The following is an 18,688-nucleotide window of genomic DNA, read 5'->3' as shown; positions in this document are numbered from 1 at the left end:
AAACATTTTCCACAGGAGGAACAAATACCTTCTTGAGTTCTGAACCAGACAATATTTTTTCTATCATAGAACAGAATGGAGAGGAGGTGGTAACCATTTGCATAAAGACTCTTCTTTGAACAGGAGATTTTCTTATTTTCATTTCCTTTGGATTGTATTTTAGACAGGAGGAGATTGAGATGACATTGTCTGTGGTTCTTTGGTACCTACTTTACTACTGAAAATAGTAATGAGTCTTTTTTTTTTTTTTGCCAGCATCTACTCTGTGATGGTTAACACATGTCAAGGGTGGCATACATTATCTCTATATTTCAAATTCTATTTGGTTGTGTTTTCTTTTTTTTAATTTTTTATTGTTGTACCTGTTCTGGAGCTTGAATTCAGGGCTTGAGTTCTGTCCCTGAGCTTTTTATGCTCAAGGCTGGTATTCTACCACTTGAAACACAGTTCTCTTTCCAGCATGTTGGTGGTTAATTGGAGATAAGAGTCTCATGGACTTTCCTGCCTGAGCTCTCTTCGAAGCACAGTCCTCAGATCTCAGCCTCCTGAGTAATTAGAATTACAGGAATGAGACACTACCTTAAAAATAAAGATGACTGCTTCCCTCAACAAGTATAATTTTGAACTTAAATGAAATAAGATTCCCAGAGCTTTCTCTGGAGAATTCTTTAGCATTGCTGGTTGGCTATTTTCACCTCTCCATCTCTTCTAAAGGAAAAAATATTATTTAATGCTTTTTATTTGCTTTATTATCAGTCCAGCAGTTTGAATTTGTCATGGTAGTTGTGTGTGTGTGTGTGTGTGTGTGTGTGTGTGTGTGTACTTGCAGGTATCAGTAGTGGAGCTTGAACTAAGGACCTAATGCTTCCACTTAATTTTGTTACTTAAGACTAGCCTTCTTAAGCTAGTAAATTGGCTCAGGCCTGTAATCTTAGCTACTTAGGAGACTGAAATCTGAGGATCACAGTTCAAAGCCAGCCCAGGCATAATAGGACCTGAGACTCTTATCTCCAATTAATCTAGAAAGTGGGGCTTGGCTCAAGAATATAGGGGTAGCCTTGAGCTGAAGAGCTCAGAGACAGTGCCCAGGCCAAGTTCAAGCCCCATGACCCACCAAAAAAAAAAAAAAAGAATTCCAAACTAGCCTTCTTACCTCTTGAGCTACACCCTGACTCCCAGCTTTCTATGGTTAATTGGAGAAAAATCTTTTGGATTTGTGTCCCCCAGCCTGGGTTTTGAACAGTGATCCTCAGATCTCAGCCTCCTGATTACAAGCACAAGCCCTCAATACAACATCACAGTTGTATTTCTAAGCCGGCTTATCATTTTGGCTTTGACTACAGACTCCAAAACTCTTATTTTCCTCCTTCTTTAACTTTGCCTTCCAGGTAAAATTAGTGTTTTCAAAAGAACCTTCAAAGCCATTGGCTCCCCGGATTCTTCCCAACCCCTTAGCAGCTGCAGCTGCTGCTGCAGCAGTGGCAGTGAATTCTCCCTTCAGTCTTCGAACTGCTCCTGCAGCCACTCTGTTCCAGACCTCCGCCCTCCCCCCTGCACTTCTGCGACCCGCGCCAGGACCCATTCGGACCGCCCATACTCCAGTCCTGTTTGCTCCTTACTGAAGTCCAAACTGGAGTCGTTGTACTGCAATAATTTTTTTCCACAAAACAAAACAAAAAGAGAACTATGCAGTGTTTATTTATAGTTTAAAGCATATCTGAAGAGCCAGGACTTTTGATAGTGAATTGGAAAGCGTATTTAAAAGGGGGAGAGGATATTCGAGGGTGGGAGGGAGGGAATGGTATTTTCTCCAAATTAAAACATTCCTCTTGATCATTGATTGTTTTGGACGCGATTTCCAGCATTGACTTGTAGTGGTATCTAGAACTTTGAAAGCCTTTGTGACTGCTTTTTGGGCACCGATTTTCCCCTGCGTTGTCTTCTCTGCTTTATGAAACAACTATACATTGTCTAAGGGCATTAAAACTGGTTCCAATGTATATATAGTAATTTACTCTGTAGATTAAAATAATATGAAAAAACTAAAAAAAAAAAAAACAAATAAAAAAACCACAGACAAAAACAAAAGCAACACTGTGAATAGTAGAACCCGTGCTGGTCCTCTGGCTATGACAGCAGATACTGGGTATTTATCCCAACAAAAGTAGATACAATAGTGTCTTGTAAAAACAAATAGTGCTGTGTCTCACTCTATGCCACTAGGTTTTTAAAGAATTGCAAAAGTTGAATGAACTATTTCATACCAATAAGCAGTAATGAAATATTTAAATAAACACCATATGGTATCATGGAGGCATCTCTAATCAGCCTTCTCCCTTCACATCTAGCTGGTTAGAACAAAGCTGTGGGAGGGATGGAAGACACGACCAAGGTAATTTCTTACCAGATACTAGCTTCCCACCTCAAACAAGTACTGCTGGAAATATAGAAGTGTTTATAATGAATTTGCATTTGGAAACAGACAACCCCATGTAGCATGGGTTTTGTAGACAGAAATCAGAATGACTACTCTGTGTCAAAGACAAGGAACAATCATAATCTGAGATGAGAAGGAAAAGAAATGATCTTTCATGTTAACACAGAGCTAACCAAACCCAAGAATACTGCAATCCTTCAGTATTCCCTTTATATCATACCAGTAGGATTGTCTCAAAGGTTTCTGTTTGAAGTATGATTGTAGACTTAAGCGTTAGCGATTGTTGTGAACTTATTGTTTTTGATTCTTTTTTTCCAAATATTTCCTACTGACATGATATAAGGAACTAATATATATTTAACTATTAAGAACAAAATAAACAAGTCTGTTACTTGCACACCAGTGATCACAGTGTTAAAAAATATATATAGTGGTTAGATTCACTAGGACATTATTTCTCCAGCAGAGTCATGAGTTAATATTGACTGCCTTTGAAATTCTCTATAAAGATGAAAGGAGTTGATGTTTTACGTTTAAAACAAGATTTATCAGGGGTATCTATAAATATATGTATATTGTATATATGTTAGAAAGACTAAGAGAATAACTTATAAAAAGAAAAAATATATATAAAACAATTCTATAACCATTCAGTGTTCCATGTTATCATTAAGTTGGTAACGAATGGCATAAAATAGTTGTGCCTTTAATTTGTGATAAAGGCTCTTTGCTTTTTTTCCCCATAAAGAGCTCACAGGTACCTATCTATATGGTGGGGTTTGATGAAGATAATCTCTTGCATTAATTAAAACAATGATGCTCAATCGTAAAGCAGGGACAAAATGTGCATTAAACTAATCCTAACTGATTTAGGTTTAAAGAAAAAAATATTTTTGGAAAGGTTTTTGTAAAGACTATTTAAACACATACAAGAGAGCTAGGTGTGGCCTTCCTGAAACTTCTCTTGTCTAAACATGGAGAGAGATAAAAGGAACCAAGATGAAACCCTTTGAGAGATAGGTATTTAGCATTTCATTTTGTATTTACAAAACATCCATAGCGTGCTTGGTGCTCAAAAGGAAACATGGTCTTCAGAATACTTCACCATCTAGCTATAGAAATTCATCATATAAATGTATCTGTCAGGCACTTGGCTTTATCTAACATTTGTTAAACAATGCACCCAAACAAAAGAAAAGGAGGGAAAAAAGCAATGGAAAAAATGAAAGAAGAATAAAAAAGAATAGAGAAGATAAGAAAATACATTTTATCAGTCTTCTGGTAAAAAGAAATTCAAGCCATGATGTGGTTAAATGTATTGGTTAGTATTGCAAGTTTACTTGGAAAACAACTAGTTTTTATTTAGCAATATCCTTATTCTTTTGTTTTAAGAAAGTGTTTATTTTCTCTAGCCCTTGTTAATGCAGCTAGGTAGGTGAATACCTAGTTTATCTATATGTTTGTTCCTTTGAGCTCTGTATCTATCCCATTTGACTAGATCCTAATGGTACTGGACTTTAATTTCCTTTTCCTACTCTGTCAAATATTTTGATCTTTTATTTCAGTCATCCTGAATCATTATCCAATTGTTTTTCCCCCAGCTGATATTGGCCTCTCTGTTGGAGAACTTAAGTGTTAATTGATGTAATCTTACTGCAATGTACTTTTGCTGTTCTTCTCCATTTTCATTAAAGTGATCAAGCCAGCCCACCAGAAGTCAGGGGCTGTGTAATACACAGAGCCCTGGGTCTCAATGGGTTACTAACTCATGATTTATGGGGAAGAAACAAAATCAGCCATATTTTCTCCATCAGCCATATGAGAATACTCAGAAATACCTGGATCCCTTCTGCCTCACTTTGCTATGGAACAGTTTTGTTTAAATGGTCTCTTAAATTGGAGTTGTATGCATTGGTTGTCTTTTACTCACTACCTAATAAAGGATGAAGCCTAACCATAGACCATACAGTAGATTTTCTGTGAATTGTTTCACCCACACCACACATTTATGTATACACCATTTATTACTATTTAGACTGATATAAGGCAATACACTTTCGCTCTGAGAACTTTGTTCATGAATAAAGATGAATAATTCACACTGGTCAACAGTGGTTATATGAAATACCCAAAGGTGGTCAGATTCCATATTTCTTCATCCCTTCCCCTGGACCATAAGGGTAAGTGATAGATAAACATTCTCTATTTCAATTTGAAACAAATCTAAATGCCTTGCAAGAATGTCTCTGGAGAATGCATTGTTGCACCTTACCCAGATTAAACAGACACATGGGAAACAGTTGTGGGGAAGGTCTACATTTCTCCTTTGAGAAACAAGTGATCACACATGACAGATGGTACCTCTAACTCATTCTGAGATAATGAAGGATTTTTGTTTTAGTCCTATAAGCAAACCCAGTTGGCTTTTGGTAAGTTCTATTACCACTGGATCCTCTGAAATAATTGCTATTTTTACATTTTCTTGGGGTTCTCTGAACAGTTACAATAATTCAATGTCATTACCATCAGGGATCTAAATTTGTAACTAAAAAACTATTTGAGAAGATTCTGGAGGTTCATGCCTGTTAAGCTGGAAGTAGGGGTGTGCCTTGACTGATAGAGCAACATCCTTAAGAGAAAAGTCACAGTAAAACATGAGATGCTGAGTTCAAGCCCAAGTATCACCTCCTCTTTGGCATTTAAACTCATTTGAAAATCAAGAGGAGGAGAAAAAATAAAGCAGAGGATGAAGAATTTTATGATAATAATGTTTTAAAAAATAAAATGTCAAAGCATATTGTGTATGTGTCCAGATGAACTTATAAAGCACAAACCCAACACCTACTACACATGCATTAACTTTCAATTAAACTTTAAATATCCTTGTCCTTGTGCCCATGCCATGTTTCAACCTTTCTGAAGAAGTCAGATTAAAAAAATAATATAAAAAGTGACTTGATGCCTCGAACTAGCTACTTTCTGGACAGAGAACCAGGAGACATGTCAGTTACTAATTTTTCACAAGAAATCACTGTGAAATGGTGGAGAAACAATGAACCTGGAGAGAAATATTTGGTGTGAGAACAAGGAAAGGTGAAAAGATCTTGCTGCACCTACCATGATGTAGTTTCCTAAAGCAATCACCACCTTAGAAAGTCCTCGTCCCACAAGCCCAGGGAGACAAGCATCCTGACATTCAGCAGACGATTCCCTAGACAAGATGGAGCAAACTTGCACACGTGTGTGTGTGTATGTGTGTGTGTGTGTGTGTATGTGTGAAAACAATATAATAATTGACAATAAAACTATTTACCAAAGCCTTGAAAAATGGAAGATATAAAAGATAGTGGCACTTGCATTTTTTAATTATCTATACATGTTTGATGATTAATGCATGTACATACATATACCTTAGAATTAGTAACTACTATATATAGTTGTGTTCAGCAGAAATGATACTTATTTGCTCACAAATCATTTTAGTCCCACCCTTTGGAAAATGCCTTTTTAAGTTGCCCTATTATGGAAAGAACAGATGTCGTTGTCTGTGTTCTTAGTAAACTTGATGGAGAATCATGGTGTTCAACTTGATCACACAGTAATTACCGGATAGGATTTCAGACATATTCAGTCATTTGTAAAATCAACCCATCTACACTGGAAGAATGAGTTTCTATCACTGAGAAAGAGGAAAAAACTGACACACTGAACGTATTTCTGAATATGTTCTTTTAAATGTAAATGTTGAAGACTTTTTCAGGGAAATATTTTTATGCTCCATGACCCTCTGTGACCTGTATGCACGTAGGTAGTTTCCTCAGTAGAATGTGCCTGCCACCACCATTCAACATTCTGGTAAGCTATACATCCAGTCCTGGAAGTAGCAAAGTTGTAGGCCATGGGACAATGATATGTCAATCTATCAGTCTTTCACTGGGTGCTCTGATCATTCTTTGAACAAGTTAATGGGCAAAGGAGACCTGCCAAACAAATGATTCATTTCACTTCCTGAGAGAAGCCTTGCTGGTAACTGAGGGTTTTCATACAAAAACCAGAAGAGATACTCCAGAAATAAATCTTCCTATTTAACTAAAGCCAACAGCAATTATTAGTTAAAACATTCACTGACTATACTTAGCTTAAATAATTCATTAAGTATGTTCTACATGTTGAAACTGCCTAAAAAAGAAGAAGAGAGAAAGTATTTGGGTAATTTTTCTCCCTATATTATTATGATTTGGAAAATATTATCAGGACTTTGTCCAATATCAGCTCCTTAGCCAAAGGTTTTATAAAGTTCAAGCTTTACCTGATAACATCTTTGAAGAGTCTATTAGAAACAGTGCTCTGTTGACTTTATCAATAAAGAAAAGTGAGGGTCAGAGTCATTGAGCTGCCTTTGGTTACATAGACAGGGGATTCTGGTTTGTTAGTCATAAGTCATACAGGAGCTAAAGTGCACAGCCAAGAATTCATTGTGTATGATGTTGTGGTCTACATTTTGCCAAAGTATACTCAATCAACTTCCATCACAGAGTTTGGTGTCTGCAAAGAGCTTGACCTTTGAAATGGGGTTTGGGTTGTTATTTCTTCACACTAGGATAATTGAATAATGATTATGTCATTCTCAAATTTAATTTAATTATAGACCGGAGGAGCTAGCCCTCTTATGCTGAGAGAAAATTAAAGAACGAGTAATGATAGTGACAATAATTTGCATAAAGTGTTTTACACCAGTCTTCTTTTGTGTTTTTTTGGGGGGCGGAGTTGAATTCAGGGCTTGGTTGCTGTCCCTGAGCTTTTGTACTTTAAGGCTAACACTCCACCACTTGAACCATAGTGTCTTTTATCTCTCATTAATTGCAGATGAGAATCTCACAGACTTCCCCGCCCCCGCTGACTTTGAACTGCAATCTTCAGATCTCAGCCTACTGAGCAGCAAGAATAACACTAACAGGTGTGTGCCACTGGCACCAGCACAATATTCCTTTTGAAATCCTGTAATAACATCTCAACGTCTGTCCATTGCTTCTCCAGGATACCATGACACACCAGGGGTTAATAATTCCCCACTATGAAACTAAGCTACTTTCAATTTTATTGACTCAGAAATGTAAAATACATAAGATTTTACCTTGTTTGTGGCTGTGTACAAAGTGAATCTTGCAGCTGGAAAAAAATTCATGTTTATCAGGAATTTACATTTTTTTCAGTTTCAATAAAATAAAGGTAATCATGACATTTTTGTGTGATTGAAGTTTCCAGTTTTTCTATGGCTCTAAGTCATTAGACATCACCCCCTCTCTCTCTAACAAAATTGAAATTGTCCAGGTAAAAAGTAACATTACCCACTGAGTTGGGAAATTGATATGTTGCTAACTTTATTCTTTTTTTTTCTGTCATGGGACTTGAACTCTGGGTCTGGGTGTTGTTCCTCTTCAGCTCAAGATTACTGCCCTACCCCTTAAGCCACAGCACCACTTCTGGTTTTCTTGTGGTTAATTGGAGATAAGAATCTCACGGACTTTAGTGCCCTGGCTGGCTTTGAACTGTGATCCTCAGATCTCAGCCTCCTGAGTAGCTAGGATCATAGGCGTGAGGCACTGCACCTGACTCTCATTCTCTTTATAAAACTCATGAAATAAAAATATTCTCTTACATAAACACATCATAGGCAATGTACTCTGGGAAATACTTTTCCTTTTACATTTCTATCTTCAAGATCTTTGGAATAATAGTATAATTTATATGAAAAAAAGTATGATAGTTTAACTCAGGTCTGAGTAATACTTGTTTCTTGGCAATCTTTCCCTCTTGTGGTATGACAAGAATTCACATCTTTCAATTCACTACTTAGTACACTTCAAATAAATGCCAGGCAGAGACATTATTTTAATTATAACTTTAAAACCTTCTGGGTAGCCTGTACTGAAATAAAATTGCTGGGTCAGCAGGAACATAAAGATGGTATTTCATTATTCCATGGATTTTAAAATGAGTAAATAAGTGTCCAAATATATTTTTGTTGTTATTGTTGTTGGCTGTAAAGCTTGAACTCAGGGCCTGGGCACTGTTCCTAAGACTCCTTATGTTCAAGGCTAGTTCTCTACCACCTTAGCCACAGGGCCATTTCTGGTTTTTGAGTGGTGAATTGGATATAAGAATCCATGGGGACTTTTCTGTCTGGGCTGGCTTTGAACTGCCATCTTCATATCTCAGCTTCCTGAGTAGCTAGGATTATAGGTGTGAGTCATTGGCACCTGGCTCCAAAAAATCAACAATTTTAAGTGAGAATTTCTAACATCTCCTTGAGAGAGAATCCAAACACTGAATTCTTCCCTAGGTATCTACTCTGTTGTAGTTCAGCCAAAATTGCATGTTCTGGGCATAATCCTTTGTTTTGCAAATTCCAGAGCTGCTGATTGCTTCTTGTTCATCACATACTCTTCTCCCTGCCGGCTTTCAGAATCCGCACCATCTCTCTTGTAATCCTAGGTCCATCTGGCAATGCTTTGGATTCTCATGTTTGAGGGAATTTTCAGAACTACAAATGTTTTGCAAATATTAACTCCAGTGAAGGTTTATTTCCCCCTAAATATGACCTGTCACAAATGCATGACTGGTCTGTGTGCTGGTGATGTGGGTTTGTGGGGGGGATTTCATAGATATCCAGATATCTCTTGGGTATGGGGGAATCTATTCTAGAAAGTAGGTTTGTATCTCAAAACTTAGATTTAGGAGAAAATATCCAACATATTTTGCAGTCACAGGTCTATTGTCTTTATTCTTTCTGTAAGTCAAATATGAAGAAGGGTCCAAAAAAAAAGGTTCTGAACATAAATTTATGGAATGTGTTTTGGTTTTGAGGGGATTTAAATTTCCTTCAAATATGTGTAACTATGCCAGATTATCTACTTGAAAAGAGTACAAGTAAAAGGACCTGATTATTTTTATTTTTAATTAATTTTATTGTCAAAGTAATATAGAGAAGAGTTAGTGTAACCTATATAAGTTAGTGAGTACATTTCTTGTCAGACACTTATTCCCTCCCTGGTTTTTCTCCCACTTTCCTTCCCTCCTAATAGCAAGCACCAAGATGTAAGTATTGTCTTGTGAGTATCACTGTTGTATTATATGTTTATCTGAATTAGGGAAGAGAAGGTGAGACGAAGAAAAGGGTGAACCAATGCAATGCCTTACAGAGTTTTTAAATACCCCATCCTTTTCCATTATTAACAGCATTTAAAATTTAGAATTAGGGCTGGGAATGTGGCTTAGTGAAAGAGTGCTTGCTTAGCATGCCTGAAGTGCTGGGTTCGATTTTGTTAGTGCCACATAAAAACAGAAAAAGACAGAACTGGCCCTGTGGCTCAAGTGGTAGAACATCAGACATAAGCAAAAGAAGCCCAGGCACTGAGTCCAAGCTCCAGGACCAGCAAAATAATAATAATAATAATAATAATAATAATAATAATAATAATAAAATAATTACCCATAGCATACTATTTATTCTTTTCATCCCTGGGCAAATGGACCCAATTGAATTGATATTATTATTCATAGCTTTGAAATCACTGATTATCTAAAAGTGAAAGTCTCTTCCATATTGTTTTTCTTAACAATCAAAAATAAAACAAGAAAAATAGAACAGTTTATAAATTTCTGTCTTGTACTCCGAGCTAGGAGCTCCTGCCAAAGCTAGATTTGGAATCTTGAATAACACACAACCTCACAGTTTTCAATGTGTGTCATCCAGGCATTGTGGATAATTTCTAGCCAAATCCTAGAAAATTGTCCATGAATTTTCTAAACATAGACTGGGAATTGTTAGGCTGAAGCTAACACCAAATGTCAATTAAGGTCTGGTGATGGAGAAAACAATGAGGACATTATTGAATTATTCTCCTACGAAAGATTTTACATTCAAAAGGCAATGATCAGATTATCATGTTTTATTCATTAATAGAAATTATTTTCAACAGTGTCAGAGAATTTTATAGATGAGTTGCTTTATGTTGGGAAAAACCAGTAAACGTGCCTTCTGCAAGTGTATGATTTACTTAGTCACAGAGGCAGAGGAGCCAGCAGGAGAAACATGCTATTTAGAAGAAGAAAAGAAAGCCTATTGGGGCGACCATTTTGTCTTCTCTGGATTCCTTCTGGGTGAATGGTAGAAGAAGCAAGAGACACAGTTGAAAATCACATTATGTTTTCTATTAGACATACTGCTCTTGCCTTACAAAGAAAATCCAATCTACGTTAACTCACGTCCAGTACATATTCTGGAACTCTAATTTCCTGGGCTACTAGAGGAAACCACGAATATGGATCGCTTACAAAAAGATAGCTTTCCAGCATCTTCCCTCTGCACCACCGTCACATTAAATTTAGAATCTATTCCACTCCAGTGGAAGCTCACTATCACTATTATTTCTGAAAAGACCCTATTTGTAAATAAGGATACTTTATGTTCTAGAAACATGACTTCAAATATCATTGTAGACAGACATATTAGCCTATGACAACGATCTATCCTCATTTGTTCTAGAGACCTAAATATATCCACCTTTTCTGTAAAAGGATCACAGTCTTGGGAATTTGCTAGTTCCATAGACGAACCAGCCTTACTTTTGTTACTAAAGTTTAGCATGACAGGCAAATGAAGCAAGACCTTGAAAGCATGCTTGTAGAAGTTAGACCTCCTTTCCATGATATTTAGCTTATGAAACTGCTAATATGCTGTCTAACCATCTGTTTCACAATGACATTGAATATCATTGTTACTAAAATGAATTTACCAAGCTCTTCTGCTGTTCCTTAACTGCATATCCTCAAGTGTTTTTTTAATGAGATTGCGCTTAATTTTCTCCATCTGTTAAATAACATGCAAATGCTACTATTACTTCATATCAAATTAACTTAATATACAAAATATTTAATACAGCAGCTGGTATACAATTACTAGTATAAAATATAGTAATTATTAATACTATTATGACCCCTTTCTATGCCCTATCAAAAATAAGCAAGTATTCCTATGTCAGAGTTGGTATTTTTAAGGACAAGGTATATTTTCATTGGTTATTTTATGTGTGCATTGGGGTAATTTATGCACATGCATGTGTGATAAATCATCTACTTGTGTGAAAGTTAGTGCTAAGGTGGAAAGTCTGTATATATTTGTATCTAGAGAGATCATAAATATAGCCTTTGCTTTAGAAACAGGAATATGTTTTAAAATAAAGACCAATGTATAGTAGAAATGAAAGATACTATTTTAAACATTCTTATAAGTAACCAAACCATATGTAAACATCCTTGTTTTAATGGCCTAAGATAAATGATCAAGGCAGGACTACATATCAATAAATAGTACAATACATATCTAAGTCCAATTCTTTTTGACTCAATGTCAGCTGATTTTTCTACTTATCTGTCTCCTTAAATAGTGAAGATAGCTTGTGAATCTTTGCCCTCATGTCTAACCCTTTAGTCACCCATCCAGCCATCTAGCCATCAAAGAAACACTTCTTGAAGCCACATTTTCTAAAATAACAGGGTTTTTAAAAAGTCTGAACAAGTCTTTGGCAGAGGGTCTTTTCTGAAGAAGAAACAAAAATGGCCTATAGACACATGAAGAAATGCTCAACATCTCTGGTCATAAAAGAAATGCAAATCAAAACAACTCTAAGATTCCACCTCACTCCAGTGAGAATGGCCAGGATCAGGAAAACGAATAATAACAGATGCTGGAGGGGATGTGGCCAGGAGGGATCACTACTACACTGTTGGTGGGAGTGCAAACTCGTTCAACCACTATGGAAAGCAGTGTGGCAGTGCCTCAAAAGGCTAAACATAGAACTCCCCTATGACCCAGCAATTCCACTACTTGGCAGTTACCCAACCATCCAGAAACAAGGACATACTAAATCCACTAGCACAACAATGTTCATTGCAGCACTATACACCATAGCAAAGATATGGAACCAACCTAGATGTCCCTCAGTTGATGAGTGGATCAACAAGTTGTGGTATTTGTACACAATGGAATTCTATGCTGCTGTCAGAAAGAATGACATCGCCCCATTTGTTAGGAAATGGAAAGACTTAGAAAAAAATTATATTAAGTGAAGTAAGCCAGACTCAAAGGAACTTAGGCTCAATGGTTTCCCTCATTTGTCATAATCAGTAGAAACCTTGGGCTCTACTAGTAGAGATCTGCAATAGAGCAAAATCTTGATACATAAGGCCATATAGTATGAAGCTAACTGAAAGGACCTCCAGGATATTGAAACAAAAGCCATATAACAAATGATTGTTGTCCTTAGTGTACTATGTTGTCTCTCATCTTCTTTGCTGTCCCTTGGTTATCTCATATTGTTATAGTATCTCACTTTGTTATCTGACATATTGAATTTATTTGTATTTGGTTATTTGAAATTTAATAGGGAATTGGGGAAAACCAAGACGGGTGGGGGGTGTGGGGGTGGAGGGTAATGGGTACCAAGACATGTGAAAGGGTATCAATGTATGTGAATTAATGCACCTTCTATCTGGCAAATATCATGTAACCCTTTTACTAATTACAATAAAAAAAGAAAAAAAAACAAAAGTAATAAAAAAAATAAAAAGTCTGAACAAAGCATACATTCTGGCTAAAAGAGTTCACACTTTAGAAGGTAAAGGGCTTTTGTATAAAAAGAAAATATAAAAATAAATATATTTGTATATGAAGACAATCTATGGTTTGTGAATCTTGTCACAGAGCATGGAAAACAGAAGTGAAGTATGGGGAGATGTGAGTGAAAATAGATATTCAACATTTCACCAGAGGCTCCTTGGAACTTAGCCTGATTTCATTGGTTCAGGAAAACAATTTCTCATGTAATTATATATGTAAAATTTATTGAATATCCTCTTGTATCATATTTTTCCCTTTGCATCTGTCTGCCAACATCCCTTTCCCACTTAACTCCAAGATTCTTAAGAGGAACACTCAAGTTATGAGCCAAATGGAAATGAAATTAAAACATTTCCTTGGCCAATTCAGTGTTCTAGCAGGGGATTCAGAAATGATGTCTGACAAACATTCATCCCTTTAAATCAAACTCTTATCCCTGACATTGTTTCTCTAATAACCCCAGAGAAATTTGAAAAGCAATGTTTCACCATTGTCGGAAAGCAAAGCATTTTCCACTTGTGAGGATAACTTAGCAATGGGGGAAGAAAGCTTGTGTAGTTTTTAGATTCAACACAGAAGGAACAGAACATCAAGTGCTATTTAGACTGACAGACAAGAACCTGAAATCTCTCCTCCATGAATAAAGTTATTTGGAGAACCATTTATTTATTAAAAATGTACAGGTTGCTAAGATACAAATTTGCAACAGGCACATAATTTCTCTTAAGTTTCTGGCCCCTGAAAAACAGTCCAATGAATTGTGACCATATGATGCCCTAAATTGCTCAGCCTCTCTGAGGAAGAGTGACACTTGAATTTGGATGTCTTATTCTCTGCTGAAAAATAAGGTTCTTTTCATAGAGACACTGGGAATTTCTGAGTTACAATTTCTTTCCTCTGAATAATTATCATTCTTTTTCTTTGTATATTAACAGTTTCAATCTCTAGGTTGATCTGTATTTACTTTTTTATAATATTATATCAGCTGTGTTCACTTTGATATTATTATTAATATTTCCATGAATTATACAATATAGTGAGCTTTATTATGGCACTTTTATTCCTTACCATAACCTCTAACTTTTGTGATAGCTTGTGAGTGTTTATGTGTGCACGTGTGCACGTGTATGTGTGCCGATTCTGGAGCTTGGACTCAAGCCGTAGGTTCTATCCCTGAGGCTAGCACTCGACCACATATGCCACCACTCCACTTCCAGCTCTTTTGATAGTTAATTGGAGATAAGAGTCTCCCAGATTTTCTTGTCCTGGTTGGTTTGGAACCGCAATCCTTAGATCTCAACTTCCTAAGTAGCCAGAATTACAGGGGGGAACCACTGGCACTTCTATGATACTTTTAAATCTGATTCTGTATGTGAAAGAGAACATTCAAGACCTGTTCATTTTCCTGCAAATGACATAGTTTGTTCTACTTTATGGCTGAATAAAACTCCACTACGCATGCTGTCTTTTCCTTATTCATTCATTTATTGATAGGCCATCTGGGCTGACTTGATAACTTGGTTATTATGATTAATTAAACAGAAGTGAAATATGATGATGTATGTATAAAAACAGTCTCATAAATGATTTAAAAATCTGTTTTCTTGCTTGGAGTTGCCTATATTTGCTTTGTATATTTTTCTCACATATCTTTTTTTGATATATTTATTGTAATTAATAAAAGGGTTACATGATATTTGCCAGATAGAAGGTGCATTAATTCACATACATTGATACCCTTTCATATGTCTTGGTCCCCATTTCCCTCCTCCCACCCCCACCCCTCATCTTGTTTTCCCCCCTTCCCTATCCAATTTCAAATAACCAAATACAAATATATCCGATATATCAGATAACAAAGTGAGATACTGTCACAATATGAGATAATCAAAGGACAGCAAAAGAGCTGAGAGATAACATAGTAACTTAAGGACAACAATCTTCATTATATGGCTTTTGTTTCTATATCCTAGAGGTCCTTTCATTTAGCATCATACTATATGGCTTTATGTATCAAGGTTTTGCTCTATTGCAAATCTCTGCTAGAAATTTCCTATGGTGCAAACAGTTGGTGAAGGAGTGGGTACAGAAAAGTACTGATGTCAAGTATTAAATGCAATGGAAATAAAGGAAATCTTTATGGTCAGAAAAGTGTGTAAACTGATAATATGAAGCTCAAGGGCTTGACATTTCCTAGGAAGTATGGCTTAAAATAGAAACATATTTTCTAACTATTTCTGTTGTTCAGAAACTAGAATCTACCTTTAATATCTGCCAGCTCTGGCTTTGGATGCACAGCACCTACATAAAAAGCTGGCACAGAGCTACTATCTTCTCCATTTCACTAGAAAAAATAATTAAAACATCATGTACTTCATCTTCCATTTTTGTAAAATTAGAACCCCAGGTGTGCAAATCTCATGAAATTACTGAGGAATGGGTTAAGTAATATATGCAAAATTCTTAAGAAATTGACTAACATACAATAACAAAATAGCTAATAATTTAATTAATACTTATTGGATACTGTCTATGAATAGCCTTAGTCCCAACAAATGAATGTGTATTTCCTCATGTATTTATCACAACAACCTTATACTACAAGGTATATTGTATTTCTTACTATTTAAATAAGAAATCTGGGTGTCAAGGAATGGAGACCTAAGGGCTCCAATTTCTGAAAACAAGGATTTTAATATAGATCGTCTGACTCCAGAACCCCTATTATAACTACTAGTTACATTCTGAAAATATTAATATATCTGGCACATTGAAGCACTATATAAATAGTGCCTATCCATCTTTTTATTATCAATAGTAGGATAGATGCCTTGGCAAACAAGGATTTGGAGCTAGTTAGAGCTTGATTAATCTTTCTACCAAAGAATCTAGCTGGTAAAATTTTTGTAGCAAATTATCCAGTAGTTATGAATTCCCTTTCAGTTTCATTGACTTTGTAACCAAGATTAAAATTCTGACTCTGCCACATTCCTGTTACAGGACTCTGAACACATCATTTACTATCTATAAAATCAAGACAGTGGTGTTCACATTGCAAAGGATACAAGAGAAATCATATTCACAATGGGTTTGACAAATTGCAGAATTTGTGCAAGGATATCAGCAATGGTGAATATTGCCATACATATTTATTCTTCTTCAGGCTTTTATGTCTCTAATCTGTTGATCCTCCAGTATCATCAACTTTTTTGTGTGTGCTGGGCTATGTTACATTTAAAAAGAGATGTAGTTCATAAAATGGTTCAGCTACTCCAAAGGGAAAAGTCAGAATTGGTACAGAGTTAAGAGGAAACAGAAAATTAAAAGGAGCAGCTGGAAGTGTAGAAAGTGGGGCTAAAAACAAAGGAGGGGAGAGATGTAGAAGACTGTGTCATTAGCTTCTGATTTTCCCCCAAATATATTGTCACTGCTAAGTAACACAAATTCTGGGGATGACGAAGATATGGCTTTCAATATACCATTGAGTACCTCCTCTTCCATGGATATTAAGCAAGCATATGATAGGAAAACAGCTTCTAAGGGATCAAGGGTTATTAATGCATCTAGTTATAGCTTCAGGTATAATTAAACCACTCTGATTATCCAAGCCTTTACTGTGACAGGTCTATGGTAAGTTCTACATTTGCCTTCATGACAGTTGTGGCAAACAATCAGAGTGCAAAGAGAATATTCTACTGATGATTACTGACCTTAAACATAATAAATCAAAAGGGATCTCCCACTAAATGCAATACATTCAGGTAAACATCACACATATGTGTTTTTAAGAATAGTTTTAAAATCATATTTTATAAAATCACTTACCTAAAAACAAATAAATTTATCATCCCTTTTTTATAGGGTTCAGGAGAAATTATTACTCAGATTATAGGATTTTCTACATCTTCCATGTTTGTGGCGCTGCAAGAGGTGGGAGGGAGGAGTGAGTATCACAAAGAGAGTGAAGCAGAGGCAGAAAATTCAGGCTCTATGCGTGTCTCACACTATAGTTAGGCTGTCACTAATGTGGCTATTAACTTTTCCTGTTCAGATTTATTATGCTGTCATTAGAGCACTTTTCCTCGCTAAAGTATCAAACCACTATTACATATTTGTTGGCATCTCATCTATTTAAGGGAAACAAGTGATTATCTGTTGCCAAGGAGACTAATAAGGAGTGTGCAAGCAAAGGACTGCAGAGTTCTCCTTGGAAGATAACAAGCCGTTCGCATTTATTTTCACTTAAATCATAAACTACCTCAGTGTTTGATGAAAAAAATTCACTTTTCCTTTCCACTAAAAGAAAATCCCAGGCACTTATTTAAAGGATAAACCTATAGGCTATAAAAATTTAAATAAGTGCCTAGGATTGCTCAGAATTATTTTGGAAAAACAACATATGTTTCCCTACAAAGAAAAGTTACCTATGGATTTGAATGATCTGATCTGTATCAGAGAACAATCACAAAACCATAGTATTTATCAGGCACTTCTGAGAAAGACAAAGTACATAATTATGGAAAAGACACAGACTCTGTGACACGTTTCAAAAATGTAACATGGGCCTTAGAATCAGACAGATCTAGTTCCAAAAATGTTGGCTGTCAACCTTGCCCAAATCACTTAACTTCCCATAATCTAGACCTAGCTTCAAATATGGTCTACCTCATCAAAGTCATTCGGATTTTGAGCTAACATTTTAAAATTGCTTAAAATAGATTATTTCTAGCAATGTGTACTTCAGATCACCATTCACTTAATTCAAGCATTTATTGTATTCTTGTCTTCGGGATGCAAATAAGGAATAAGACATAGTAGACTTTAAACTCCAGATGTTCACAAGCTGGGCAGAGCTGACTCACATCTGTAATCTTAGCTACTCAGGAAGCTGAGACCTGAGGACTGTGGTTCGAGGTCAGCCCAAGTAGAAAGAGCCCATGAGACTTTTTTCTCCAATTACCACCAAAGAATGGGAAAGGGCTGTGTGACTCCAAGTAGTAGAACACTAGCCGTGAGCTAAAAAAGATGGTGACCAGGTCCTGAGTTCAAGTCTCACAATAAACTCTCCCCCACAAAAATGATCACAACATTCTAGTACATAATTCAACTATATAACAACGTAATTTAATGATTGATTTTTAGCAAGATTGTGTTTTATAGTTTTGTTTTTGTTTTTTTATTTTTTTCATTGTTTTTAGTAAAGCTTGTACTGTCATCAGTAAACGCCCATATCACAATCGTTTAACTTTCTTTTCTTAATTTTAACATGTGTGTGAACAGGCAGACTGCCTCCTCTAAAACAGGTATCCAGGACTGTCATATAAAGATGATACTCTTCTCTGAAAATATTGGCTCACCCAGAAGTGGAATGGACAGATTAGACAGTTATACTAGAGAGATTCTTCAAGGCCAGATCTGGAAAGTGGCATGGCTCTACTACTTACATTCTCTTGGCTAACCACTTTGAACACACAGCTTCTGCTCCTGAAATCCTGTCTTCCTGTAACTTCCTTTCATGCTTTAGTTTTTTGTCCAAACTTTTCACTCCATCAACAACATCCCTTTGCATA

General features: G+C 36.1%; 1 protein-coding gene across 9 annotated transcripts in view; it reads left to right on the top strand.

Annotated features, from left to right (window-relative positions):
• Znf385d (zinc finger protein 385D) overlaps nucleotides 1–2,190 on the top strand; it is a 581,998-nt gene extending 579,808 nt beyond the window's left edge. For all 9 annotated transcript variants that reach the window (XM_090322093.1, XM_090322125.1, XM_090322141.1 and 6 more), the window contains one exon: nucleotides 1,389–2,190. In XM_090322093.1, the coding sequence (XP_090178219.1) occupies nucleotides 1,389–1,622 (234 nt within the window). In that variant the 3' untranslated portion in view covers nucleotides 1,623–2,190. The remainder of the gene's footprint in view (nucleotides 1–1,388) is intronic.
• Nucleotides 2,191–18,688: the final 16,498 nt, after the last annotated feature.

The sequence above is a fragment of the Megascapheus bottae genome, chromosome 2, assembly GCF_031878675.1.
Source record: "Megascapheus bottae isolate mThoBot1 chromosome 2, mThoBot2.hap1, whole genome shotgun sequence".
Classification (NCBI taxonomy): Eukaryota; Metazoa; Chordata; class Mammalia; order Rodentia; family Geomyidae; genus Megascapheus; species Megascapheus bottae.
This window is presented reverse-complemented; position numbering and strand designations above follow the sequence as displayed.